Below are 27,413 nucleotides of genomic sequence, written 5' to 3' on the forward strand. Positions count from 1 at the left end.
ATTCTAAAATGATGGCACTCTTGCACATAATAATTTTAAGATATTTAACACAGTCTGTTTCTTTTTCATAGAATTTTAGACCTTTGTTTGCTGTTTAGTAAAGCTTTTTCCCCCCTCTATATTTCAAATAACTCCTTGTATATCTTGAAGGACAACATGATGACTACTCCTAATGGTTTGACAGAACAGAATATATCAATAGGCCTATACTGGACAAGAAACATGAAAACTATTTTTGTTGCTTTCCTCAGGTACACCTTCATTTATAATTTAAATATAGTATAATGGTATGTGAGAATGACTTTGGGATATAGGGCAGATATAGGGCAGATAAAAGACATCTTAGCCTGCAGCAGAAATGTGAGTGCGGCAAGAAGCTCAGAAGAGATTCTCCCTAGTTTCTTGGGCTCTAAAGTGGGAGACAAGTATTTGTAATAACATTCTGCTAATGTAATATTACAATACAGTACAATTAACTCATCTTTCCTGCCTGGTCTACCTATAAGTCTGAAATCAATCTTGCAAGTCTGAAAGATCCCATCTTCTTTACAGTCCAATAAAGTAACCTCTTTTAGTCATCACTTTCTTACTTATTTCAATATACAAGGGAGCTGAACTACTCTTAATATTTTATCATTGTTTTCCAACTTGTTTGTGACTAGTACAAGAGAAGAAATTAAATGTTCAAATATATGCTTATTTTATTTCAGAAAGCATTAATGCCCTGGCATGATACCAAAAGTACATTTCTGAGAAAAATGCAAGAACATTTTTAAAACGTTAACTATAAAATCTATAATAGGTTCCAATAAGATTCAATCTATCACATTCATCCAGCTATTTATAGTTATTTTCTAACTGTTCTCTTTTGACCTCTTTGAAGATCAAGTACATGCTGCTGTTCAACATTTGTCAATGTTCCATGTCTACAAATAGGTCACTATACTCATTTTCTACACATTTCTCCTCTTCCTTTTTTTGAGTATCTGAAATACCTATACTTACTGACATTAGGAGACTTAATTTCAATAGAATTTTTGTTTTTTAAATGTATAACATATTAAAATGTATTTGAGTAAGATATGGGTAAGATCTAATTCATCCAAATTAGAAAAAACTTTATGTATATTTACAGCAAGATTTTTATTAACAAAATGGTTTAGGACATGGTTTGAATTAAAAACAAAATCTATGACCATTCTCTAGAGGGCAAATCAGTTGCCTGGAGAAACAAGCCAATAATTGCAAATTCTAGTAGGCTATTAAAATATTAACATGCTGACATGTTGATCCGTATTCATAATTTTCAAACAAAAAGCCCCCTTGTTTTAAATGCTATGATACAGGCAAATGATCCAATATTGTTAATAAATCTATAAACAAAATAAAAAATGGTATGAAACAGAAGAAAGGAATGGACAATCAGAAAAAAGGACAACTTTACTTGTTGCAGCTCATGAGCAAAAGTAGCAAATGCTTAACCTTACACAATTGAAGATTCCCTCAAAATATTAGTTGATTCTTGAGAGACAGTCTTAAAATAGGTGGAACTCAGGAAGCAATGTTTGCATGTAGCCTTTCTCTAGTCTTACCTGGCCCTATAGCGCTGGAAGCTAATCTACAGGAACAGATACTATCATTTTTTAAGGACATAAGATATATTCATATTCAAAACATGATTGAAGTGCAGTTTGTTCTGATTCATTGCCTTGGAAAACAAGATAGTTGGGTAGAAGGAAATCCAGCAAAATTCAATATGTTGGCTGTCACAATTAAAATAATTATTTCTTGCATGTGTCTCCTGCTTGTCAGTCTTAAAACAGATTCTGTTTGATTTCACGATAACATCTTTCTACTAGAATATTACGCTTTCTTACTCATGGCTGTGATAAATTAGGCTGGTTTGGAATATTCTGTGTTTTACCTATTTGTTACTTTGGCAATACATTTTTTGGCATAACAGTTTTTAAATACATTTTGAATAATGGATTTATTTTGGCTTACTATTGAGGTTTGTATTCAGAAATATCTTCTGTAAGTGGAAAGCATACTGGGCCTTTTTCCAGGCTTTCATAAGAAAGAGTAGTATTTTGGTTTGCACAGGTTATTGCATAAGGATTTATATAATTTCTCCAGATGATATGCATTATTTTCACAAAAGCTCACACAATATTGTAATTGTATTACACTGACAGAAAATACCACCACATGTTCCATGTGTATTTCTCAAAATTCATTCTATTTATTAATTCTTTAATACATTCTTCAAAGGAATTATTCAGTGGAAATATACTCCTGTTAGAACTTATTATAAATTACACTACATACATACATACATACATACATACATACATACATACATACATACATACATATATATTTTCCTTCTAAGGATGAAGATTGGATGGAACAAGTTCTTTGTTTAAATATCCCTGAACAAATTATGGAAAATGTGGTTGGTTGGGGAGGGGGTATGCATTAAAATGATCATACTACTGTTGCCAAAATCAAATCTTTTCCTGGTCTGGAATTTTTATGTATGAATAATACAACATAATATTGTGAAAAAGTATACCCATGTTGTAGAACATGCAACACGCAATAGTTATTCTTTCTAAGTTCCATGTTCCACAATATGGATAAAATAGCTCAACAAATGATGTAGAATTGAAAAACAAATAATACTGTAACTTGCTTTCATTTTATTTTTTTATTGAAAAAGTTTTACCAAAAAAAGCTTTCCCCCACTTCCCCCCTCCCCCCTCCCTTCACAAACCCCCCTCCCCCCTCCCCGACTTCCTGGAACAAACACAAGGTATAGTTAAAGATAAAACAAACATATGCTAAAAAAATTTCCCTCCTAACTCAATTATACTCCTACAGTTCTCATCAATTCCGGTATATAAATGTGATTAATAAATAAATAAAATAAATAAATAAATAAAATAAATAAATAAATTCCTAACCTTCCCCAAAACAATCAGAAATAATACATCCTAATCATTCAAAGGCAGTCTGATAAGTCTTAGTCTGATATCTGTTTGTAACTTGCTTTTATTGTTTAACTTCAAAATGTCAAATGAAATTAGGATTTTTATGTATTGAATAAAATAACAAACTTCCTGTCTTTGGTAAAGCTCAAACTCAGATATTTACTATTTGTAAACATCTTACCAGATAATATTAAAGATAACAGGAATGGTTGGCTTTCTGATTATTTTTTTTTTCAAAGTTACAACGCAACTCAATTTTCAGTGATTATCCAAACTGAATTTTTTTTATTTGGCTCCTAGTAGCTTTCATCTGTTATTAGCTCTGGTCTTCTTTAGGTCATATTATAATTATTTATATTAGTGTCTTACTGAACAATGTGTTGCATATTTTTGAGATACTTTTCTACCCCAACCTCCCAATACTCTCTTTTATATTTGACACTTGTAAATCACTGCAACTTCAACCCTCTTTTTATGGTACAATCCTGGAAGGTATATCTTGAATTTGGAGGGTAGTAATTTGTGACACAGATTAATGTGTCAGGCTTTTCCCATTCATTACATTAACATTTGTGGAATAAAAGAAACATTTAAAACTAAAGCAAATATAAAATCAGTATCACAAATGTTGGGACCGCAAACTAAGTGATATGCATGGGCTGAATTTGATCCATTAAAAAGGAATAAGAAACAAAAGCAACACTTTCCTTCCATACTAAACGTCATGTATCTGCCAAGGGATAATTCTCCATAGAATGGTTATTCTGGACTATCCTTTTCTATAGGATAAACCGTGGTGACTGAGAAATATGCTACAGACTGAGTGTATTAGGCAATTTTTTCTTATCCCTATTTTTAGGAAATATATCGATCAGGTTTGATTTCTGCTTCATTGTATCCAAAGTCTTTTTAATAGCAGTTTTCCATGGCTTAAACAATGATCTTTCAAATAATTTCCTACTTAGTACATTGCAATATATATATGTAACATAAATTACATTAATATTAATATATTGCATAATTTATACTGTAAATTAGTAAAAGTTCAACTGTTAAAATGTTGGCCATTTTAAATATCAGACGAAAGTGCCATACTGAATCATATATCCGTTGAAGTTATGTAAATGTAATAGTAATTAAGAAAACAATACTCAATGCTGCTGATTTAAAACATGAAATTTTAGCAACATTTTCTATTGTTTTATATGCTTGTATCATCCTTGAAATCAATTAAAATATAAAATATAAATATATAAATAAACAAATTTGTATTTTAAAAAATAAATTATTATTTTATCATAATTTTTCATCTTAAATACAACAAAACTCCAATTGCCTTCTAAGAAAATGGCATCTATTGCTTAACACAATGTAAGCCGCCCTGAGTCTTCGGAGAAGGGCGGGATATAAATTCAAATTTTTTAAAAAAATCTTTTTCTTTAAGTATTTTTCTTTAAGTATTTTTTCTTTCACACTTAATGTAAAGGAACATTCATGCTTCAAGTAGACACAAAGTCCAGATTTTGATCTATTTAAGAAATACAGAGCCTGAAATATCAATGGTACCTATAATTTCTATAATTAATAGGACAAACACAAGAGAATGACATTTTAATTTTGTACTTTCATTTCAACACCACGTTTCAGTTACTCAGGCAGAATGTATCATTACATAGTAAATTGTTTTTAGAAGAAAGAACATCGGTCTGAACTGAAAATCCAATCAAAAATCAACTGGCTTTTCTTCCAATAAAAAAAAAGGACAGGAGTATATACTAGCTACAAAATAATTAGTACTTTTCTTCTACTGGTAACAAAATAAGACATGTGAAAAGAAACAAAAAAAAAAGTTTCCTCTTTTTCAGGGATATGTTTCTGAAACCCTTTTCAGATCAAGACTATAGACTCTCATTCTAAACTCAAGTAAGGACCTTCATCTGATTTTTCTGGATTATCTAGTGGGATAGAAATCCTACAAATATATCTGACAAATAATTTCTATCCATTTAGCCAAGGCTATCAGCTAGTTTAGATGATTAAATAAAAACCACAAGTAATCTGCATATACAGTAGTCCTTTGACTATAGTTTTAATTCTGAGTATTTAAAAGTAGTTTGTTAACAGAAACCTGATGGTAATGATAATAATATACTTTGAATTATTTCTAAATTTGCCTTTAAAAAGATTTTGTGGTTAGTTTATGAATTCTTATAAATGGTGATAAGAAGGAGATATAAATGATAATGCCAAAGACTCAGCAAATGAGGTTTTCCTTGTCATGATCTTATGGCATATTATGGATGCGAATCAACCAGAACACTCACACTGACTCAATTGAAATGTTATGGCCAAGTCAACTTTAGAAAACCAAAAATATGCTGTAGTCTTTAATACTGTACAGTCCTCATGAATGCCATTTTATCAATGACAAATAAACCAAATGTAATATGAAGAATCAGAAAGTGGAAAAAAAAGCTTATTCATAGTAGGACGTCTATGATTCAGTTATGACTGGTGAATTGTCCCAGTGTCTTGTAAGTCATTTTTCTTTCTCCTTTCTCCTTCAATGTGCGGTGAATTAAATTTTTCAATTGAAGACATTAAAGAATAACAAGATCAGATGACATTTACAGATAGAATTTAAATTCAAGAAATTGGTTTGAAAACCAGTGTCATGACCAGTCTTGAACCATAATAATATATGTTAAGTTGACATTTTGACAATTATTTTTATTTTTCCCTTTACTGCAAGAAACTCATAAAACCTTATACTGTCAGAATAACATCAATAATGTAGCTTCCTTCTCTGAATCTTACACATGATGTGTTTTTCTTGCTCTCATTCCAAACCTGGGATACCAAAATAATTCTCCATGAAAGTAACTACTTTCATTTAACAGTAGTTTGTTTAACATTGCATTATATATTGTATTTATTCCAGCTCTGCAGTTCCTGCCCCAATGTTCACGAATATATAAAATGGTCAATTTGAAGAATTCTAATGAAATGTAACAAGAGAAAAGCTATTGAATGCATGAGCAGGAATTTTTCTGTTGAATTATATGTAGAAAAATCATCCTGAAAATTAAACTGTACCCCAAAAAAAGTGCACCCTAATACCACTACACAACGATTTCCATTAATGAGAAACGGTTGGAGTTTTAAAAAAATGTCTTATACCTTGAAAAAAAAATAAGTAACGGAGTAAAAAAAAACAAACTAATAGCTGTCAGTAAGTTTTGAAAAAAAAATAGAGAAAGCATTTTATCATTAATAGCAAGTCTTTGGGCTCAAAAATCAAATTAGTATTTGTACGTAATAGAACAACAGGAACACAAATTGGCTTGAAAAAGATCTCTGAAGAATGCCATGGTATACAGTTTGATTTGCCAAGAAAATTTGAGTCGATGTTCCCATATAGCTATAGCTGCAGTCAAGATCAATTCAGGGAAGATTTTACTTCTTTAAATAAAGCTTAAACTTTTAAGCCTGCCACATTAATGGACTACTAAGGATCAACTTGGACAAACAATTTTCCTTCCTTCTTTCAGAATATTATGTAACTATATGAGAAGCTATTTTTCCCCTCATTGGAAACAATTTCTTCATGTTTAAAATTTAATATAACTGGTTTCAGTTATACAGTAAATTAGCATACAAATAGATTTCTTTCTCACTTTTTTCCTCACTACTCCCAAAAGGGGGAAAATGCATATCAGAAGTTGGATAGCAGGGGGAAGTTTGGCTGAAAAAGATGCAGGTAATTATAACCTAGAAACAAAAACCTCCAATTATCTTCCCACGTTCTCCCAAAAGAGAGGAATATGAAACATGAAAGCCTCACCATTTGATCTCGTGATGATAGCAACAGTTTACTGTGATGTCTGAAGCAGTTTAACAGCAGTACAAGGAATTTTGACATTAAGAATATGAAAATGTAATGCCGAAGTAAGAATAACAGAACTTTAAACTGAAATGTGCCAAACAGCTGAAAGCCAAACATGTACAAATCTCAGCTTTGTTAATGTAATTATACTGGAGAAAGTGGTGGAAAATTGACATATGTCACTGAATAGGCAAAGAGAAAAGGCAGAACATGAGATGCAGTTTTACAGTATCAAACACAAAGGCAACTCTAATTACAAACTGTAGAAGGACAAATGAAAAAATACAATGCCACAATTGGTAAAACACAAAAAAATAAACACCACAAATAGGAAATAAATTTGTTATTAAAAATAAACTTTTAGAAACTTAATTAGCATACAGAAATTGGAATCATACTTCAAACAATTCTATCAGCTTTAAAATTAGGGGACAAAGGTAAGTTTAAATTATTTTTACTTATATGAACACAAAGGACTTGGGAAAATAGTTTTCTCCCTATAAAAATAATGTCTTGCAAGCTGTGAGCAAATTATTTTTCACTCCTTACTATGTTATTACCCTATTCTGCATCATTGGTATACTAAAACAATGGATCTATTCAGCTACTTGTTACTGAAAGGCAATCTGTAGCAGCAAATTTGTCAAATTTTTCCTTACTTTTTGTAATATTCTTTTATTTAACTAACTGAAGTAAGCAATCTTCTTAGTTACACAAAAGTTGCATCTTTACAGCCATACTTTCTCTGTTACAATTTTATCTGACACCATAAGAAGCAGACCATATTAGAGGAACAAAAAGGTGTTGAAGAAACAGTAAATCCAAATGGTCAGGTCCTCATTTAAGTAACCCCCAAATAGAATAGAATAGAATAGAATAGAATAGAATAGAATAGAATAGAATAGAATAGAATAGAATTTTATTGGCCAAGTGTGATTGGACACACAAGGAATTTGTCTTGGTGCATATGCTCTCAGTGTACATAAAAGATACGTTCATCAAGGTACAACATTTACAACACAATTGATGGTCAATATATCAATATAAATAGAAATTCATATTATTCTATGAGGATATTAACAATGGATTTGAGTGATTCATTTCATAAGCCTGAAAATATACAGTAGTACTAATCAAATAGATCTGCAAAGCTATAGGAATTTTACAGAGATATTAAATAACACGTCTAGAAAACCACTTCCAACATGGCATTTTTTTTCTCCTACTTTTTGTACTTAAAACATAGAACTAAAAGAATCTATGTTTATATCCAAGGACTGTAAGAACAAGGACACTCACAGTGTTTGAAGTTAGACTGAGGGTCAAATTAGATAAAGGATTACATATAAATGTAGAAAACAAATTGTCCACCTGTCTAAATTTAGTGTTGTTTTTAGAAAGGCAGGATATAGAACAGTGCAATGATGCCCAGCTTTTGTATAAAATTGTAACTATGATATATTCTTTAATTTAAATCATGGGTTTTAGACAGGCCAGATACAATGGGAAATAAACCTTAAAGGCAAAGGTATAATAGTCATCTGAGACTTCTTGAAACAAAAACTTAGAACATTGCTGTCTCAATGAAGATAAACATTAGGACATCTAAAGGAGCCAATACAATTTACCAAGAAAGTGGTATCAATAAAGGATGCTAACTACAAATGTAAGAAAGAACTAAGGCAAAGGCATCTATAAGGATTCAACTAAGAAATATAGCATAAAATCAGAAAAAAACAAAAGAAGGAGTGAGCAAAATTTAACAAGAGAGAGAAATCCAATCAAATGGAGCTACTTCATAAAGGTCAAAAGCAAGAAGACAATTTTTTTATTATTCTGAATGCCATCAAGTCTTACAACCTTAATGAAATATATCTTAGAATTTTGAAGGAAGCGGCTGAAGAGCTGTTGGGGCTTATTATCTAAAGAAAGCTCTGGAAAACCAAGGTGGTCCAAGAGAGTAGAAGAGAGTAAAAGTGGAGAATGGTCTCCCTCTTCAAGAAAGAGAAGAAAATTAGTAATTATAGTGCCTAATAATACCTGGGAAGGTGTCAAAGCAGGTAAGAAAGCAGAATATTTGTAAGATTCTTTTAAGATTGCTAAGAATTAGTATGGCTTTATAAAACTCATGTGAGCCAATTCTAGAAATTGGCAAATTTTCTGTGTTCATGGATATCATATAGATATGTGTAAAATTTACCTCAATCTTGAATGCTTTAAAAATGCTTTATTTTTATATTAGACCCCAGCATTTAGTCAATTTTATCAGTTATACTTACAGCTGCTAAATATTTATGTGACTTAATACATAGCAACATAAACATAGTGGAAATATTTTACACAATATTATCTAATAAAGGCATGCAGTTCAAATTAGAGAAGGCATAGCCAATCTATGACATTACAAACATTATTGATAATCAGTTGAGTGCCACAATCAGTGCTACACTTAATTTAGTGCTATCCCTGCTACAATTAATTTTGATGCACTAAAATAACAAATGAGGTTATTTGCAATATCAGACAACAATGTCTTTAGCCAGCACTAATCCATTCAGTAGCCAAATATTATATTATAGCCATGTTCACGAAACATCAGAAAGAAACAGAAGTCATCAATATGAGACAAAAATATCTCCCAAATTCTAGTGCCATATGCATGTCAGCATGCACATTATTATTTTTTCTGGCAAGGTCCAATATTATGGTTATCAACCACATTACAATAGGATATATGAATCTGTGCCTTCCATTATATTTTTTTCCAATATGATGGCCTCATTGACCTCTCTTTGTTTCCTGTAGCATTAAGTTACATTTCTCGCATTTCATCCCAGAGTACAGTTGATCTACTTTCAGTCAGTCAGTCAATCAGTCAGTCATAGCTTTCATTTTTTTAAATAAATAACTCAAGGCAGTGAATGCACCCAGCACTCCTTTCTTCTCCTATTTTCACCACAGCAACAATGGGATGGGTTGGGCTGAGAGTGTGACTGATCCAGTCACACAGTCAGCTTACATGCCTTAAGGCAGAACTAGAATTCACAAATTCCTGGTTTCTAGCCTGGTGCCTTAACCACAAGATCAAATAGGCTAAAATGTAATTAGAAGAGCAATATGAGCATACCCAATAATTTGCTATTATGTGCTTTTCAGTCAGAATCTTTATTTTTACAAGATCTACAATTACTACATAATATACTATAATTAATTATCTTATAGAACTGAATTTGGAGTTTTGATCACCCATCCTTGATAAATGATCCTGATTAAGCATTTTTCTTTATATTTTCTTTCTTTTTATTTTTATTTCACTTTACAGTGGTAATTACTGATATGATTTTTGAGACACATGGAAACAAATTTCTGGAACCAACATCTTTTGTTGTTGATATGATGTGAAGAACATATTAAGAAGGTCAAGTTATAAACATATGGAAGAAGCAGAATATAAGACCAATTAATACAAATGAACAGGCATTGTTAACAAAATAAAAAACCCAGAATATGCAAAGAAATTTAAAGAAAGCTTTGTCGGCAGCTAATTTCTTCAGGGCCTTTTATTTGAGATTTTTCTTTTTACATTTGATGATTGCTAGGGCAACGAGTGTTAATGATAGCTCACAACAAGATGGAAATGTAACATGAAAAGCTACTTTCTGTTTTCAAAAATAAACACTGTCACTAAAATCTTTCTTCTTTATTCACATTTCACTCTGCTCGCCTAAAAGATGGGAAAAATGGAAATGAATATAGCAGTAGGTGGTGCATATTACATCCATTAGAAGCCATAAGAAGAAAAAAGCAATCTTTGCTACACAAGGAGCTTGCTAATAAACACATACTATCCCCAATAAGTATTCAACTACCGGTAAGTATTTTTCTCTTGCTTCATGAAAGCAAGTTTATTTTCTTTCCTGTTCTGAACATGCATGATGTCGTTTGGAACTATCTATCAAAATCATTGAGAGGAACTTTCCTATTTCCAACCTGTGTGTCTCCATACTTGCATACCTAATTAATAAATAAGTCGTTTCCATAAATAAAACAGGACAGTTTCTTTTCTTATCTAACTACAGCATACATCACTTTTCAATTTTTAGAAAACAATAAAGTCATTATTTTAGTTCCCTATTACTTTTAATGTAAAACATTTTTGTACTAGTATTCAAAACCTTTGTCCTCTGACACATTTAGAGCACTTTTACCTTGTCCAGAAATATCAGTGTTATCAAGATTGTATCTAATAATGGTTGTATATGACAAATTTGGAGAAAACACTGAAGTCTGATGAGAGAGAAATCTATTTTCATGGTGTTTGGTGGAACTCAAAATTTGATGGAGTTCAAAGTGTACTTGCTATATCAAAATCTACGTATTGTTTTTCCAACTTACATTAATGATATAACTTACTCTCATTGCAAATATTAGAGTGCTTTTATAAACATTTTCTTAAGAAATATCTTATTCTTAAGAATAATCACAAGGAAAACAGAGATTATACTAATTCCTAGATTTGGTTTTGCTTTCCGTGTGACCATAAACAATGACTTTATCCAAACTTTTTATTCATAACCTTCTATTTCCAACTTAAATTGATTTGGATTAGAAGACACATATGTTTTTAAACTTATATTTTTATGTGTTCTATACAATGATTAGCTGTGAAATACCAGAATAATTATAATGATAATAAAGTTTTAAATCCAACTCATAGTTCACTGAATATATTATCACATGAAACATATTAGATTAAAATGAGGATGACAGGACAGATTAAAGAACAAACTATTTCCTACCCCTTTCATGTTTTCTATTCCTATTTAAATTAAGCTAATATTTCAGTCTTGTTTTTACTGGGAGCCAAACAAAAATGATGACATGTAATTAATTAAACACAGGAACTGATGAACATTTTCTAGCAGGCTTTATTATCATCCATCAAATCTTATTGATCCATATCATTAAATGCATTTTCAAGTTAAACCTCTAGTAAAAGTATTGGTATTTTCTTCCTCCTGACCAAGGCAAAGCTATGTTTGAATTGTTTTGGTAGTAAGAAAAACCATTTCCTACAGAAGAAGTACATTGCTTATATTTTCTGTTTTTAATGGTTTTCAAAATTGTTTTTTGTCTTTGATTGTTCCCTATCAAAGCTAATGAAAGTATGATTATTATTTTTTATTTTTATTTGTTTGCAAACAGACAACAAGAAAGGACTATATTTTGGCTTCTTCATTCCTCAAAGCAGTACACCAAGCATTTTTAAAAAGATCCTGAGGCGTCCTTTTGTACATCAGAGATTAGTAAGAATTATAAAATTATCTTTACCACATTGTATACACGAGTCAGAAATATCTTTTTTCTTTGTTACTAATATTTCTGATTTCATAAAATAAAGAAAAAAGTATCAAAAAAGCTTTTCTGACATAAGAAGTAATGGTTCGTCTAAACTTGTATGCATTTGTTCCTTCAACTGATGATCATCTCTAATTACATATCATACATAGAAATCAATGGAGGAGAATATTTTTAGCTCAGGTTTGAAATGAGCTATGCTTGTTTTCTTGTAGATGTTTCATTACCCAAACTAGGTAACATCATCAGCACTGATAATGTTACCAACTTTGGGTACTGAAATGTCTGTAAGAAAACAACTATACTCAGAGAGCACCAAGGACCCCACAGATAGATATCTCACATCACTCGATGTTATCTTAAACAGAATACATCTTGATGGAGAATATTAATATATTTAGCTGAGAATAATAAGAACAGCGTAATTTCTTAGTGATTCATGGTCAATTGATCAAGTTCTAGATCCGACATTTCCAGAGAGACACAAACAAGAATGTATAAACCTCAAGAATATCTCACATAAAATAGTTCATATACTATACAAGTCACTTAAGACAGGGGTCTCCAACCTTTTGGACCTCAGGGACCACCAAACTCATAATTTGAAATCCCATGGACCACTGGGGTGAGGAGAGGCTCAGCCGCCTTTCGGGCCTACTTATCTGCTTCTGCGAGGCCTTCAGGTGGGAAGCCTGAGAGAAAGTGCCTGGTCCAGGCACACAGCCTGGAAACCTCTTTTGTGTTCCTTCTCTCAAGAAGCTTGGTCAATCTGAGTGAAAGAAAACGAAGACGGGAAGACTGATGGTGGCTTGCTGAAGTTGGTGGGAAAGTTGGTCCCATATTCCAGAGCTGTGGTAGTCACAGGACTAGCCCTTTGGTCATCCTGAAGCAGCTCCTCCACCTGGGTGCACCGGCCTTCAGGGGAGCAAAGCTAACAAATCTCAGTTCCCCCACTTCATGCTAAATTTCTTTTTAAGAATTTCTACTCATTCCCATTTTAAATGTATAAGCATATTCATGCCTGGGATTTATCCACCAATCCAATACAAAGAGAAGTCTTTAAAGCCCGGTGTTTCTAAATCTTTGTTTTTAATCACACAGGCAAAAAAAAGCAGGTTGGAAGCAAATGGAGGACTTGGGAAAGTAATGGTTGGGGGAAAAATCACTGAGAAAAACGGAGATGTCCGAAAGGGACAGCCGATGTAAATAATAATAATTTTTAAAAATCACAATCAAAGGCGATTTGGGCAGCTAACACTGGAAAAGCCAGCTTTGGAAAGTGTTAGCTGGGTACAAAAAGAAGAAGGGGTCTTTCCCCCCCCCCCCCGCCCGAAAGAGCCACAGGGAAAGAAGGGGAAAGAGCCAGTTGGCTTTGTGTGGAAAAGTCGGGTAAAGAACTGCTGCTGCTCTTCTTCCTTTTCTTCCTAGCCATGGCCACCCAACCTCTGAAGATCCAGTATTTCCACCTCATCCAAAAGGCTGGCTGGCGGCAGAAGGATGGAAGGGGTGGTGAGGGCTTTGTGGAGTCCCCCCTAATGGGAGATGGCTTGAAGTAGACAAAGGGCTTGGCATGGCATACGAGAGCCGGCGCTGGGCTCGACCTGCCGGCTGGAGGGGAGCTGCTGTGGGGGACTGATGAGGGGGCGCTTGGGGCTTGGAGTGCTTGGGGCTCTGAGTGGTAAACTGCTGTCCATTGCAGACACTAGATAGGCGCCCTGCAAACTCTCGTCTCTTGAGGAGCCCAGCCAAAGTTTCCCATGCCACTTCAGCGAGTGCTGCTTGAGAGATGAAAGTTTGCAGGGGGCCGATCTAGCCTCTGCAATGGAAAGCAAAGCCAGGGTTGATTCCAGCTGCTTCTCTCTGCTAAGAAGTGGCCAAACTAATTCCCTGAAGGACCCCATCCTGTCTCTGGGAGTCAAAGCACTGAAGCGCGAGTGGCACAGGAAACCTTGGCTGGGCTCCTCAAGAGAAATGCAACGATTTCTCTGTGGACCACCAAAATTTTCTCGCAGACCAGTTGGTAACCACTGACTTAAGTGATGGAAAATTTGTCTGAGCACCTATAAAATGATCACACTTCAACATTAAATGAATTTGACATAGGTTGGTAAAATAGCTACCATATTTTGGGGGGTATAAGATGCACCTTTTTATCCCCAAAAAGAGAATGAAAATCTGGGTGCATCTTATACTCCGGATGTAGTCATGCCCACCCACCAGCCCCCACCCTTCGGACATTTTCGACCACTGCGTGTTGCATTTTGGGCGGTTCCAGGTGGCGGGGATCTGGGTCGGGGCACAGCCTGAGGAACGAGCCTCTTTGGGATGGCCTGGGTGTGGGACAATCTGCCCGGCGGGCCCTACAGTTCGCAGCTGGTTCCCCCTCTGGCCGCCCAGCAGGCAGCTCAGGGGAGACAATGGCCACAATGACTTCACTTGCCAGCAATGTGAGGAGCCACCGTCTAAGCCCTCTCTGCGCCTGGGAGCCCCTAAGCGAAACGTCCCTCCTTTCTAGCACCGCTGCCAATTGGCCCGATGCAATTTGCAGAGCCACGTTTCAGGCGGCAGCCAGTTTCCCTCCAATATGCTGGGGTTCCCTTGGGGAACCAGGGAGGAAAGCATTTTCAGGCGGCAGTGCTAGCCACATGGCATGACTTTGGATTCTGGGGGAAAACACTTTGCATAGCATAGCAGGGAATGGGGGTGAGGGGTTGATTGGTCATTTGAAGTAGAGGGCGAAGATGCAAGCTCTTAACTGCATGTGCCATGGTCGGTGGTGAAGGAGAGGTGGAGGAGCTGGGGGTGCTGATGCTTTGGGAAGGAAGGTGAAAGGCAAGCTCCCTGAGCTTTTATGGGTGGGCGAAGGAATACCAGGCAGATGGAACTGCTTACGGTATGCTCTTGCAGAGAAGGGATGGAGCCCTCCAGTTCTGCAGGAGGTGTCATCTCTCACACACCAACTCTTGCAAAATTGGCATTTCACCTCGCTGGTATGTTGCCACATTTGTCAGTTTCCTCTGGTATTCCTTCACCTTTCCTTCCTTGCTCCTTCCCCCCCCCCCCAAAGCAGAAGGAATCACACCAAGAAGGAAGCCAGGGCCAAAGCCAGCCTCATCCAGGAAGGCACACCTCCCCCCACCTGTCAGGCTGGGTCCTCCCCGCATCTCTTGTAGAAGTAGTCAGCCACGTCCTCTGAGACCTGCTTGATAGTGGAGATTTTATTCAGGTGCATCTTCTCCCTCCCCATCAAACAACCAATTAACCCCCCCCCATCCCCATTCCCTGCTATGCTATGCAAAGTGCTGTTTTCGGAACTGCCTCTGGAGAGGCGAGGTGCGACCCGAGGAATCCACATTGGCAAAAGCAGCGCCCGCCCACGAAAGCTCAGGGAGATTGCCTTTCACCTTCCTTCCCAAAGTGTCAGCAACCCCAGCTCCTTCACCTCTCCTCCTCCACCACTGACAATGGCGCATGCAGTTAAGAGCCTGCATCTTCCCCCTCCCCTTCAAACAACCGGTCAACCCCCCGCTCCCATTCCCTGCTATGCTATGCAAAGCGTTTTCCTCCCCGAATCCAAAAGCATGCCATGCGGCTGGCGCTGCAACCTGAAAATGCTTTCCTCCCTGGTTCCCTGAAGCACACTGGAGGGGAACCAGCCACTGCCTGAAACGCGGCTCTGCAAATTGCATTGGGCCAACGGGCAGTGGTGCTAGAAAGGAGGGATGTTTTGCTTTAGGGGCTCCCAGGCACAGAGAGGGAGTGAAGTCATTGTAGCCATTGTCTGTCCTGACCTGCCCACTGGGCAGCCCGAGGGGGAACCAGCTGTGAACCATGAGGCCTGCCTTGTTCGCCGAAGCCGCCTGGCAGATTCCCCCGCCCCCAGACCATCCCGAAGAGGCTCGTTCCTCAGGCTGTGCCCCAACCCTCCCACACATGCAAGGGGTCTTTTCAGGGAAAGTGAACAGCAGCACACCTTAAATGCTGGTAGGGAGACATAGAATTCTTTTTTTCTTGTTTTCCTCTCCCAAAATTAAGATGCATCTTATATTACGGTGCGTCTTATACTCCGAAAAATACGGTATTTCAGCATTCAATGCAATAAATAATTTCCAGGTTTTTATTACAACCTATTTTGTTTTAATATTTCATTAAATATTAAATATTTTATTTATTAAATATACTAAAACATATTTTATTTTAAAAAAATATGTATTTTTCTGTTGCAACAAGCAGCATTACTTGTATATGTGCAGAGATCAGGAAGGTATTATATATTTATTTAGGGGAAAAAATAAGAATATTGCAATTGTAAAATACTACGGTCTTTTTAATAGTTTATGGAGGTAATATCTTCTATGGCCTTTTCTTCTGCCATTCCCTTTTCTATAGCTGCGCCAGATGCTATTATTTAATACCAATTATGATGACTTGAACTGCTATTTGTTTTCTATTCCATTCTATGCAACAATATCTCAAATTCCCAGTTGAATTACCAGTTAAAAAGGGAAGGTTCTCAGATTGATTTTTCTAGGTTTCAATCAAAAATGCTATATCAGCTCTCTTTTCGGTCTAATGTCAGTTTCACTTTTGGACATTATTCAAATACACAGGAATAACAGAATGTGTAAAAGAAATGTCAATTATAAATACAATTTAAGAACTGAGTCATATTGCTAGAATTCTTGTAATTTCTAAAATCAAGGCCTTTAGAACCTTGAAGAAATCACATAACTAGATTCTGTATGCCAATTTATTGCTTATTTCTTCTAATCATTTTATCATAATCTCCTTATTTGTGAGTTCTGGCTATTTACTGGCTTTTCTGTGTGTTACCTATTGCAGGTAAAAACTGTTGCAGCTGATCATTTTCAGAAAAGACAGATTAGATAAAGTACGATAATTTGGTTATTAGGCAACTGATTGTTCAATATTGAAAATTCCCTATTCACCTGATAATTTACTTGATAAATTATCAAGTTATAGATATATGACAGTCCCATGGCTTCTCATTTAAAGGGTCTTATATTTAACTTCACCATTAATAAAAATTAAAGATTTGGGTATTTTTAAAGAAAAGAAACAAAGGTTAATTTCAGAATAATTTGATTCACAATAAAAGAAATTGGCTGCTTAAAGAAAGGACAGATGCAGAATCAAGCATAATTATAACTAAGAAAGTTCAGTTCAACTCATATGACATATGGATTTAGCTACCTATCTGCTAGGAAATGAACATCATGGATGACACTGAGTTAGTGCTAGCTATTCATTCTTCTATCATGTCCTTTCAAATCATTTTTAAATTAGTAAATAAAGGCAATGGAACAAGGTGAATTAATCTAAATATGAAGTATTTGAAGTACATTAAGACACTTTTACTGCCCAAATGAGTATAATTAATTAACTGTGCATCATTTAGCTACATTTTGAAAGATAAAATGTTTACTTAAATTTACAGGAATCTGGGTCTCTAAAAGATAATTATGCATGGGCAATTAATTCCCCTTGGTGTAGAATCAATGTAATACATGCATTCAATGCTGATGCCAGTGTATTCCTGTTTTTAAAATAAAATGGCACTAATTAAAGCAGAAACGTAAGAATATTTCATTTTATAAATTAATTCTAAAGTGATACTGAAAAATAATTTCCAGAATGTTAGAAATGGGTAACTTATGCCTGCAAAGTCAACATCAGATTCATATCACTGGCACTAGCTCTATTTTTAAATTAATAAATGGTCAGCAGAAATTTTATGTTATCAACGACCATAAACTCTGAGAATTACCCAGATAGTTTGTCATACTAACACTATATTAATATAACAGTTTCATCATGATGGTACTTATCTAAATGTTATTAAATGACCAACTTAAGGTTTTGTGACATAGATATATTGGTACATGTCAAAAATCTCTAGCAATTATTGCAGCTATCATGCCAAATGCAATATTACTGTGATCCAGTGGAACTATTTGAAACTATTTGTAATCCAACCAAATCATGTTAATCACTCAATGATAAAGAATCATAAAATATTCAATATATTTCTTATGATTAGGGCCGGAATAGCTCAGGCTGTAAGGAGCCTGTTATTAGAACACAGTAGCCTGCAATTACTGCAGGTTCAAGCCCGGCCCAAGGTTGACTCAGCCTTCCATCCTCTATAAGGTAGGTAAAATGAGGACCCAGATTGTTGGGGGGGCAATAAGTTGACTTTGTAAATATACAAATAGAATGAGACTATTGCCTTATACACTGTAAGCCGCCCTGAGTCTTCGGAGAAGGGCGGGATATAAATGTAAAAAAAAAAAAATGATATTAAGATGATATCAGTTCCACACAATATGTTTTCATTTACATTAAACACCTCAGGAAATGTTCAAAAAGAGTTAAATTTAAGCATAGAAATTAAGCTTTATTATGTTATAACTACAGGTTTGCTCCATTATTTTTCTGTTTTGATTTATTATTATTACATTTGTTCACATGAAGTGGTGTTTAAAGATATTGATTTGATATTGTATTAATGAATATTAAATAAAGAAATGATAATAATAAAAGTCATCCATTCTCTCCAAGAAGTACAAGAGACTACTTTACATTAAATCTGCCCTAAACCTGAGAACTACAGGTTTCTATTCTATCAACTTCATTTGTATCACACTTAGCCTTCTTCCAAAGCACCAGTAAAATGCTGTACTGGAAGGCTGTACTTCCAAGGCCTTTGAGGCTGAGGCAAACAGAAATTAAGGGGATCACAGAAGTATTGACCTGTACATTGGCATTTGATCATTTTTGATTCCTTACAAATAAAAACTGGCAACAAAATTGATCCAGACTTTAATAAGTTCCAGCATTATGTATTATTGCATGTCAGAAAGAAACCAGACTTTTATATTATGTATTTTGAAGCATAATTTTGAAAATATAATAGTTGAATGTATAGAACTTTTTCTAGATATTTAAGATAAATAATTCTTGAAGCTGAACTTTAATATATACAACATCCTTTTACAACCCAACAACAAAATAGATTTTATATAAAGGAATGCTATAGAGAAACTCATTTAGCAGTGAAAATTTATCACCTCACAAATAGTGACAAAATTAAATTCAATGTATGAGCTATTCATAAACATTAGATTTAAATTAAGATTTTATCATTTATACTTACAGTTGACACTGATCTCCTTTGATTCCTTTGGTTGTGCAGAAGCATTTTCCTGTTTGCATGTGACAAATATTTGCATGACCACTGCATGTGCAAGCTATAAAATCAGAAAGGGTTTAACAATTATATTACAATTTTTAATACAATACTTTGTATATCAAGACTATATATCCAAAAATGTATACTTTTGATTGTGCCACATTACATGATTTGTGACCTTCCCTGCTGGCTTCCCACAAGCAATATCAATGGGGAAGCTGAAAGGAAATTGAAAGTCACATTCACATGATGTCCTTTCTTAAAGACCCATGTGGGTCTTGTTTAACAACAGCAACCCGTACATTGTCACATGACATCATACATTACAGCTACAGTACTTATTGATGGAAATTCTAATCCAATTACCATCATTATATGAGGATATTTGTTGTCCAGTCATTAAGTTGTGTTTGACTCTTCGTGATGGAATAACAAAAGCCTTTGTATAATGACAGTAACTGGGCTGGAATTTCCATCACCAAGCATTGCAGCTGATGCTTGCATTGTATGATGTCATGTGACAGCATCATTTAGGGATAGCGCCTCTAGCAGGTATTGGTTGCTGTCATTAAGCAAGGACATCATAATTGAAATGCCATCTTACAATTTTTAGCATAAGTTATTTTCTTTCCATTCCAACCCTTATATGTCTGATGTCCTTTGAAAGAGAGAAAATAATACTTTTCCTGAACAGGTTTGAAACCTGAAAATGTCAACTAACAATATCCTGATCATTTACTACTCCATCACCAGGCCAAGCACACCCAAGAGAACTGCCCACAGCAGTAATGTTGCCTAGCAACTTCAAGCCACCTCCTCCTTTTAGTGCCAAGCTTAGAAATAAAGGTTGCAGTTAGAAAAAGGTCAGAATAGAATTTTATGACTTGACTCACAGAAACAGATGTATGCTATCCACTAATCCCAATTCTTCATGCCTCTACATTTTAAAACTGACAATGCTATTTATCTTTATCAATGTTATTAAAGGCAATGTTCAACAGGAATAAGTTATAAGTATTCAAGGATGCGCTGCCTTTTTTCTAAAGTAACACTAGATACAGCTACCCACCCAAAACTCTGAAATATTTTCTCTAAAATGTACTTGAATTTTCATCCCACTTTGTTAACAAGTTATAAAGTACAAAAAGTTGTAATTTAAACTTAAAGCTTAATATTTGCCATTTGTTAACTACAATTAATATATACTAAATGAATTAAGTGACATAGACATTAATTAATTACGCCCTTTTTAAAACAAGGAGATAGGATAAGACAGGATATAAATCACTGCAATAACTGTGAAAGAGGCAAAGCATCAAGGATTTAACTGAGAATTTGACTTATTTTAGCTAAAAAACTTGTTGCTTATACTAGAATTAATGTTCTGTTGTCATTCAGCAGCAGGAAAGTCATGCCTCTTTAGCACAAATAATTCACTTTTCAACTCTTCTCTCTACCGACTGCCTGTTGTACCATAACCTCTCATTATTCTCAAGGCTGATGGGATATGCTGGGAGAGAATACAGAAAAATAATGGAAAAAACATTCTGTGAATAAAGTATTCAGTAGACATGGTCATATATATATAATAAATGTAATAACCAACAGTATGATCTCATTCAAACACAATATTAGATGTGCTTTAAATAAAAACCTGTGACATAGAAATTTATCAATAATGCTAGGATTTTTTTTCTTAAAAGTCTGAGTTGTATCATAATGAACAACATCATTTAATCAGAGCAAGATAATTGAAAAAAAGAATGCACGTGATGTCATCTTTTATTTGTAATCTTAACATTGGGATTCCTGTTATTTTATTGCCTAGCTAATCAAGAAACCATTGCCAGCAATTCACTGAGAAGCAATAAAATGCTGAAATACAATTGATAAATAAACAATACAAAATGCCAAGCAAGGATTTTATAATTAAATATATATTTCCTCTTTGATAAAATTATTCTGAAATATACTGTTCTGAATAACTAGGAAGCAAATGGAACATAAAATCAAAAACAATTTACTATTTATTTTCTCAAAGATGATAAAGTGTTTTAAATATCAACAAATAATAATTATAAACAGTAGCTATTACAGCAAACTATATTATTAGTTATTAGATCAGAAATCAAAACTGTTATATGATACAAAAGTACATAAACATAAATAAAACATAACCTAATTATGTTTATAGACAAGTCAATACCTATGAATTAATGAATTCAACAGCAATTCTAAAATAGGTTCAAGTTCTCCTTAAAAACTGTCATTGAGCAAAAAATAAGCAATTTTTATTCTGTAAGCCGCCTTGAGTCACCATGGGCACATTTGTTGTTAGTTGCGAAGTCGTGTCTGACCGATCGCGACCCCATGGACAACATTTCTCCAGGCCTTCCTGTCCTCTACCATCCTCTGGAGTCCATTTAAACACATGCCTACTGCTTCAGTGACTCCGTCCAGCCACCTCGTTCTCTGTCGTCCCATTCTTCTTTTGCCCTCAATCTTGCCCAGCATTAGGCTCTTCTCCAGTGAGTCCTTCTTTCTCATTAGGTGGCCAAAGTATTTCAGTTTCATCTTCAGGATCTGACCTTCTAAAGAGCAGTCAGGGTTGATCTCCTCTAGGACTGACTTGTTTGTTCGCCTTGCAGTCCAAGGGACTTGCAGGAGTCTTCTCCAGCACCAAAGTTCAAAGGCCTCAACTCTTTGGCGCTCAGCCTTTCTTATGGTCCAACCTTCACAGCCATACATTGCAACTGGGAAAACCATAGCTTTGACTATACGCACTTTGGTTGGCAGGGTGATGTCTCTGCTTTTTAGTACTTTGCCATAGCTAGATTTGCCATAGCTTTCCTCCCCAGGAGCAAGCGTCTTTTAATTTCTTGGCTGCAGTCCCCATCTGCGGTGATCTTGGAGCCCAGGAAAATAAAATCTGTCACTACCTCCATTTCTTCACCAGGAATTGAAAGGGACGGATGCCATGATTTTAATTTTCTTAATGTTGAGTTCCAAGCCAACTTTTGCACTCACCTCCTTCACCCGCATCAAGAGACTCTTTAGTTCCTCTTCGCTTTCTGCCATTAGAGTGGTATCATCTACATATCTGAGGTTTTTGATATTTCTTCCGGCAATCTTAATTCCAATTTTTGATTCATCTAGCCCCGCCTTTCTCATGATGTGTTCTGCATATAAGTTAAATAGGCAGGGTGATAGTATACAGCCTTGCCGGACTCCTTTCCCAATTTTGAACAAATCAGTGGTTCCGTGTCCAGTTCTCACTGTGGCTTCTTGACCCACATACAGGTTTCTCAAGAGACAAATAGAGGGTCTGGTACTCCCATCACTTTAAGAACTTGCCACAATTTGTTGTGATCCACACAATCAAAGGCTTTAGCATAATCAATGAAGCAGAAGTAGATGTTTTTCTGGAACTCCCTAGCTTTCTCCATGATCCAGCGTATGTTGGCAATTTGATCTCTAGTTCCTCTGCCTCTACAAAATCCTGCCTGTACTTCTGGTAGTTCTCGATCCCCATATTGCTGGAGCCTAGCTTGTAGGATTTTAAGCATAACCTTACTAGCATGTGAAATGAGTGCAATGGTGCGATAGTTTGAACATTCTTTGGCATTGCCTTTCTTTGGAATTGGAATGTAAACTGACCTTTTCAATCCTGTGGCCATTGTTGAGTTTTCCAAATTTGCTGGTAAATTGGGTGTAGCACTTTTACTGCTTTTAAGCTTCTACTGTCTTTTAAGATTTTGAATATCTCAGCTGGAATACTGCCTCCTCCACTAGCTTTGTTGTTGCTCAGATTTCCTAAGGCCCATTTGACTTCACATTCTAGGATGTCTGGCTCAAGGTTAGTGAGCACCCCATCGTGGTTATCAGGGATATTAAGCTCATTCTTGTATAGTTCTTCTGTGTAATTTTGCCACCTCTTCTTAATCTCTTCTGCCTCTGTTAGGTCCCTGCCATTTTGGTCCTTTATCATGCCCATCTTTGCATGAAACGTTCCCTTCATATCTCTAATTTTCTTGAATAGATCTCTGGTCCTCCCTATTCTATTGTTTTCTTCTATTTCTTTGCACTGTTCATTTAAGAATGCATTCTTATCTCTTCTAGCTATTCTCTGGAATTCTGCATTCAACTGGGTGTATCTTTCTCTTTCTCCCTTGTCTTTCGCTTCCCTTCTTTCCTCAGCTATTTGCAGAGCTTTCTCAGTCAGCTATTTTGCTTTCTTGCATTTCTTTTTCTTTGGAATGGCTTTAGTTGCTACCTCTTGTACAATGTTACGAACCTCCGTCCATAGTTCATCAGGCACTCTGTCTATCAGATCTAATTCTTTAAATCTATTTGTCACCTCTACTGTGTGTGTGTGTATACACACACACACACACACACACACACACACACACTCACTCACACAGGCAGCAATAAATAAATAAATAAATTTTCTTAGATCTTTCATCACAGCAGTAATTATCTCTTTTCTCATCTGGCTGGTCCAGTCAGCTTGCTGCCAGATGAGTGTTAATGTTGAATGCTAACAGAGGTAAGTATATGGAGTAAGGCAACAAAATATAGAGAACTAGTTTTCTTGAATCTTCTTAGTAGAGACATAAGAGAATTTGCAGAGAGATGTTCCACCAAAACTATAGATGGCATTGCACCAAAGGCAGCATGCAAGAAACTATTCTGTAGGGCATACCAAATATTAGTAAAATAATTTAACCAGCATAAAAGCAAAGGGCTCTGCATAGATTGTCTATAGCAGGGGTCTCCAACTTTAAGCCTGGCAGACTTTAAACTGGCTGGGGAATTCTGGGAGTTGAAGTCCGCCAGGCTTAAAGTTGTCAAGGTTGGAGAGCCCTGGTCTATAGAACTGTAGGAAATACTATTTAATCTCTCCCTAGACCTCATATAATTTTTATCTCTAGAGATATAGCCTTGTTGAAACAGAGGTGAGATGAATATTTAAATCTGTACTTATGCTTTGGCTTTTCTGAAGAAAAAATGAACTTGTCCTTGACAATTAACGTTTGTAGAGTCTTTCATACAGTTTACTTTTAATCAATATTTTAGCTGGCAAGTTCTCACACATATCTCTAAGGAACTGAGAACAGTTTGTAAATGTAAAAGTGCCTTTGGACTACACCAAGTCAATGCAAAGCATTACATTGATCAATTTATTTTAGATGACTTTTAATACTCTCAAGTTCTCCTACTAGCAAAATTACGCACACAAAGCATTTTCCTTAATACCTTAAAGACTTTTACTGCTTCTGGTAAAACTATCACTGAGAAATAGAGCTTTAGGTTTCTGTATCTGTGCACTCTGATTTAAATTTTCCAAGTTAAGATTAGCTGAAGAGCAAATACCCTAAGAATTTAAAATCATCTGCTTTTTCGGTTATATTATTTATCTTCCAATTATGCAATTTCCTTTTGTTAATTTTAAATTTATCAGTTTGCTAACATAACAAAATCAAGCAATCATATGAAGTGTACTCAAAAATATAAACTCCATTTATTTAAATTAAGTTTATTCTCAGATGTAAAAACAGAATTGAAAATATACAAAACCTTATAGGGTAAATAGGTCTCTATTTTTTCACCATCAAAAGTTATTCATTCAGAAAATTAATTCAAAATAAATTGGAAATAAAACAGCAACTATGTGATTCATTGATTGCATCCATTCATCATGAATGCTTGTTCTTTATATTTTAAAACAATATATCATAGATATTTATTTTTTATGTTATACTGGATGTTTTAATTGTTATGTAGTAAACTGTCATGAGGCAGTTTAGATTTCATAGACAAATCTAATAACATATACAGAAATAAGTCTAGGAATAACACAACCATGTCTGTTAAATTAAGAATGTACAAACCTTCCTGTTTTCATGCATATTTTTCCATGAATTTGTAACCTACATTATTAGAATGCCCTCCAAAGTAGAAGTTACTAATAATTCAGTTCAAGAAACCACTTTTCTACACAAAATAGGATCATGATAGTCTTTGGTTTTCATTTAAATCCGAATTACCTTCTAATTTCTTAGCCTCCTGGTTCAATATGCTTTATTTCCCTTTCTGGCAGTTTGACTACACAGACATCTCAATAACATCCTCTACAATATTTATTAAAGATATTAAAGACATTTTATTTTATTGTTAGTTAATTTAATAAAAACAGTTGAATAAAAGGATACCTTGGATAATTTAATCAGCTATATTATCTATATCTATTCCATCCCTGCTCAACCAACAGAGAACGTTATTGGGGGATAGAGCAACATATTTCCACTTCTCAAATTTTTCCAAAAATAATTGTATATGGTTACCTTTGTCATTTTCATTCTTTTTTTAAAAAGTGTAGCTATAGCCCTGGTATTTGTTATACTTTAAGCAAAAAAAAAAAACACCTATATTTTTTCCCAAGGTTAGATATCAATAATTTATACTCTAATAAAATGATATGAAAATAAACTGTCATACTTACTAGTGAATCTGTTTCTATAGACAGTTCACACACAGTTTTTATAGATTACACTAAACGCAATTGAAACCATTGAGTTTTCAGTGACATCAGGATTGGTAATGTATCTTTCTATTTGAGGAATAAATACTTGTCTATCAGCCAATTTAATAAAGCATAAGGTTCTGTGTAGGACCCAAAATAAAAATTGTCGTATTAAGGGAAAATATTTCTGTCAATGTTTCTCTTCAAGTTAATATGAAAATGACAGAATGTGACGCGATTCAAAACATATGAAAATGAGAGAAATGTTAAAATAGGTAAAGTTACATAAATGATGTAACAGAACTTCCCTTATTTCCTAGAGTCTTCATCAGAGCATTGAAGCATTATCCAATTTTCAAATATTTATTTATTTAAACCAACTGTGCCCATTTAAATATTGTGTACATCCATTACACTAGAGTTTTGTGAACTTGAAAAACTTTTCAACATTACCTGTGCACTGTCCTCCATTTGTTGGATCTCCATAATAACCGGGCATGCATGTTTCACACTGTTTTCCTGTAGTTAGATTTTTGCATTGGTCACATACATTGCCATTAATGCAGGTGCTATGTCCATTACATTGGCAAGCTGAAATTAAAACAAAATAAATATATATATATGGGTAAAGACAAAGAAAAGGAACGGTCATTCTTAAAAAGTACAGAACATTGTGATTAGCATCAACAAATGAGTTTAGTAAACTGAATAAATATAAATTTAGACTAGCTGATGGAGAAGAATATAAAGAATATACCTTGCATTCATTACTTGCCTATGTGCAATTTAATTTCTTTTACTAGGAACTTTGGATTCTGTTCCTTTGCTGCAGAAATGGCAATGCAGAGAAAAATACATATTGCAATCCAGTTACAGAGAGAAGACGTAATGAGACAGCTATCCTACAAAAGAGCATAGCTCTTGGCCATGTAACACCTTCAGATCAAGAGCTGGCCTTTGTACTCCAAATATCCGCAGAACTAGCAGAATATATTAAAGAAGAGAGTAAAGGAGGCCGATAGAAACAGGCAATTGCCAAACAAACCATGGAAAATCAGGCCATTTCTTCCTAGAGTAGCAGCAGTGTCCAATAACGCAGATTCCTTTATGAGAACAGTAAGAAAACTAATATAATTGGCCATTCACAGAAACAACTAAAACATCCCCCTATCTGACTCTTTGCCTAGAGTGGTACATTGTCTGGTGAAATCTGTAGTAGATTAAACATGCAAATTTCATTGACAAGTACTTATTAACCAGCTGCCTGGTTCTGCTATACTTGTTCAAAAACAAATAATATCAATGTTTCTTATCCTAGGAAAAACCATTATATCCCAAAAGTCAACTTTCATTTCTTAGCCTCTCTGGCCTGACCATTCTTGAGTACCCTTATTACTAATTACCTTGTTGCTGACTTACATGGATCATTATTCCTTG

At 34.8% G+C, this 27,413-nt stretch overlaps 1 protein-coding gene across 3 annotated transcripts in view; it reads right to left on the reverse strand.

The window, feature by feature from the left end:
* The window catches only part of ATRNL1 (attractin like 1), a 618,957-nt gene that overhangs the window by 437,751 nt on the left and 153,793 nt on the right, over positions 1-27,413 (reverse strand). For all 3 annotated transcript variants that reach the window (XM_058187058.1, XM_058187059.1, XM_058187060.1), the window contains exons 19-20: positions 26,430-26,567; positions 19,415-19,508 (exon numbers count right to left, since the gene is read on the reverse strand). In XM_058187058.1, coding sequence (XP_058043041.1) covers positions 19,415-19,508; positions 26,430-26,567 — 232 coding nt within the window. The remainder of the gene's footprint in view (positions 1-19,414; positions 19,509-26,429; positions 26,568-27,413) is intronic.

Source organism: Ahaetulla prasina, chromosome 6, assembly GCF_028640845.1.
Source record: "Ahaetulla prasina isolate Xishuangbanna chromosome 6, ASM2864084v1, whole genome shotgun sequence".
Classification (NCBI taxonomy): domain Eukaryota; kingdom Metazoa; phylum Chordata; class Lepidosauria; order Squamata; family Colubridae; genus Ahaetulla; species Ahaetulla prasina.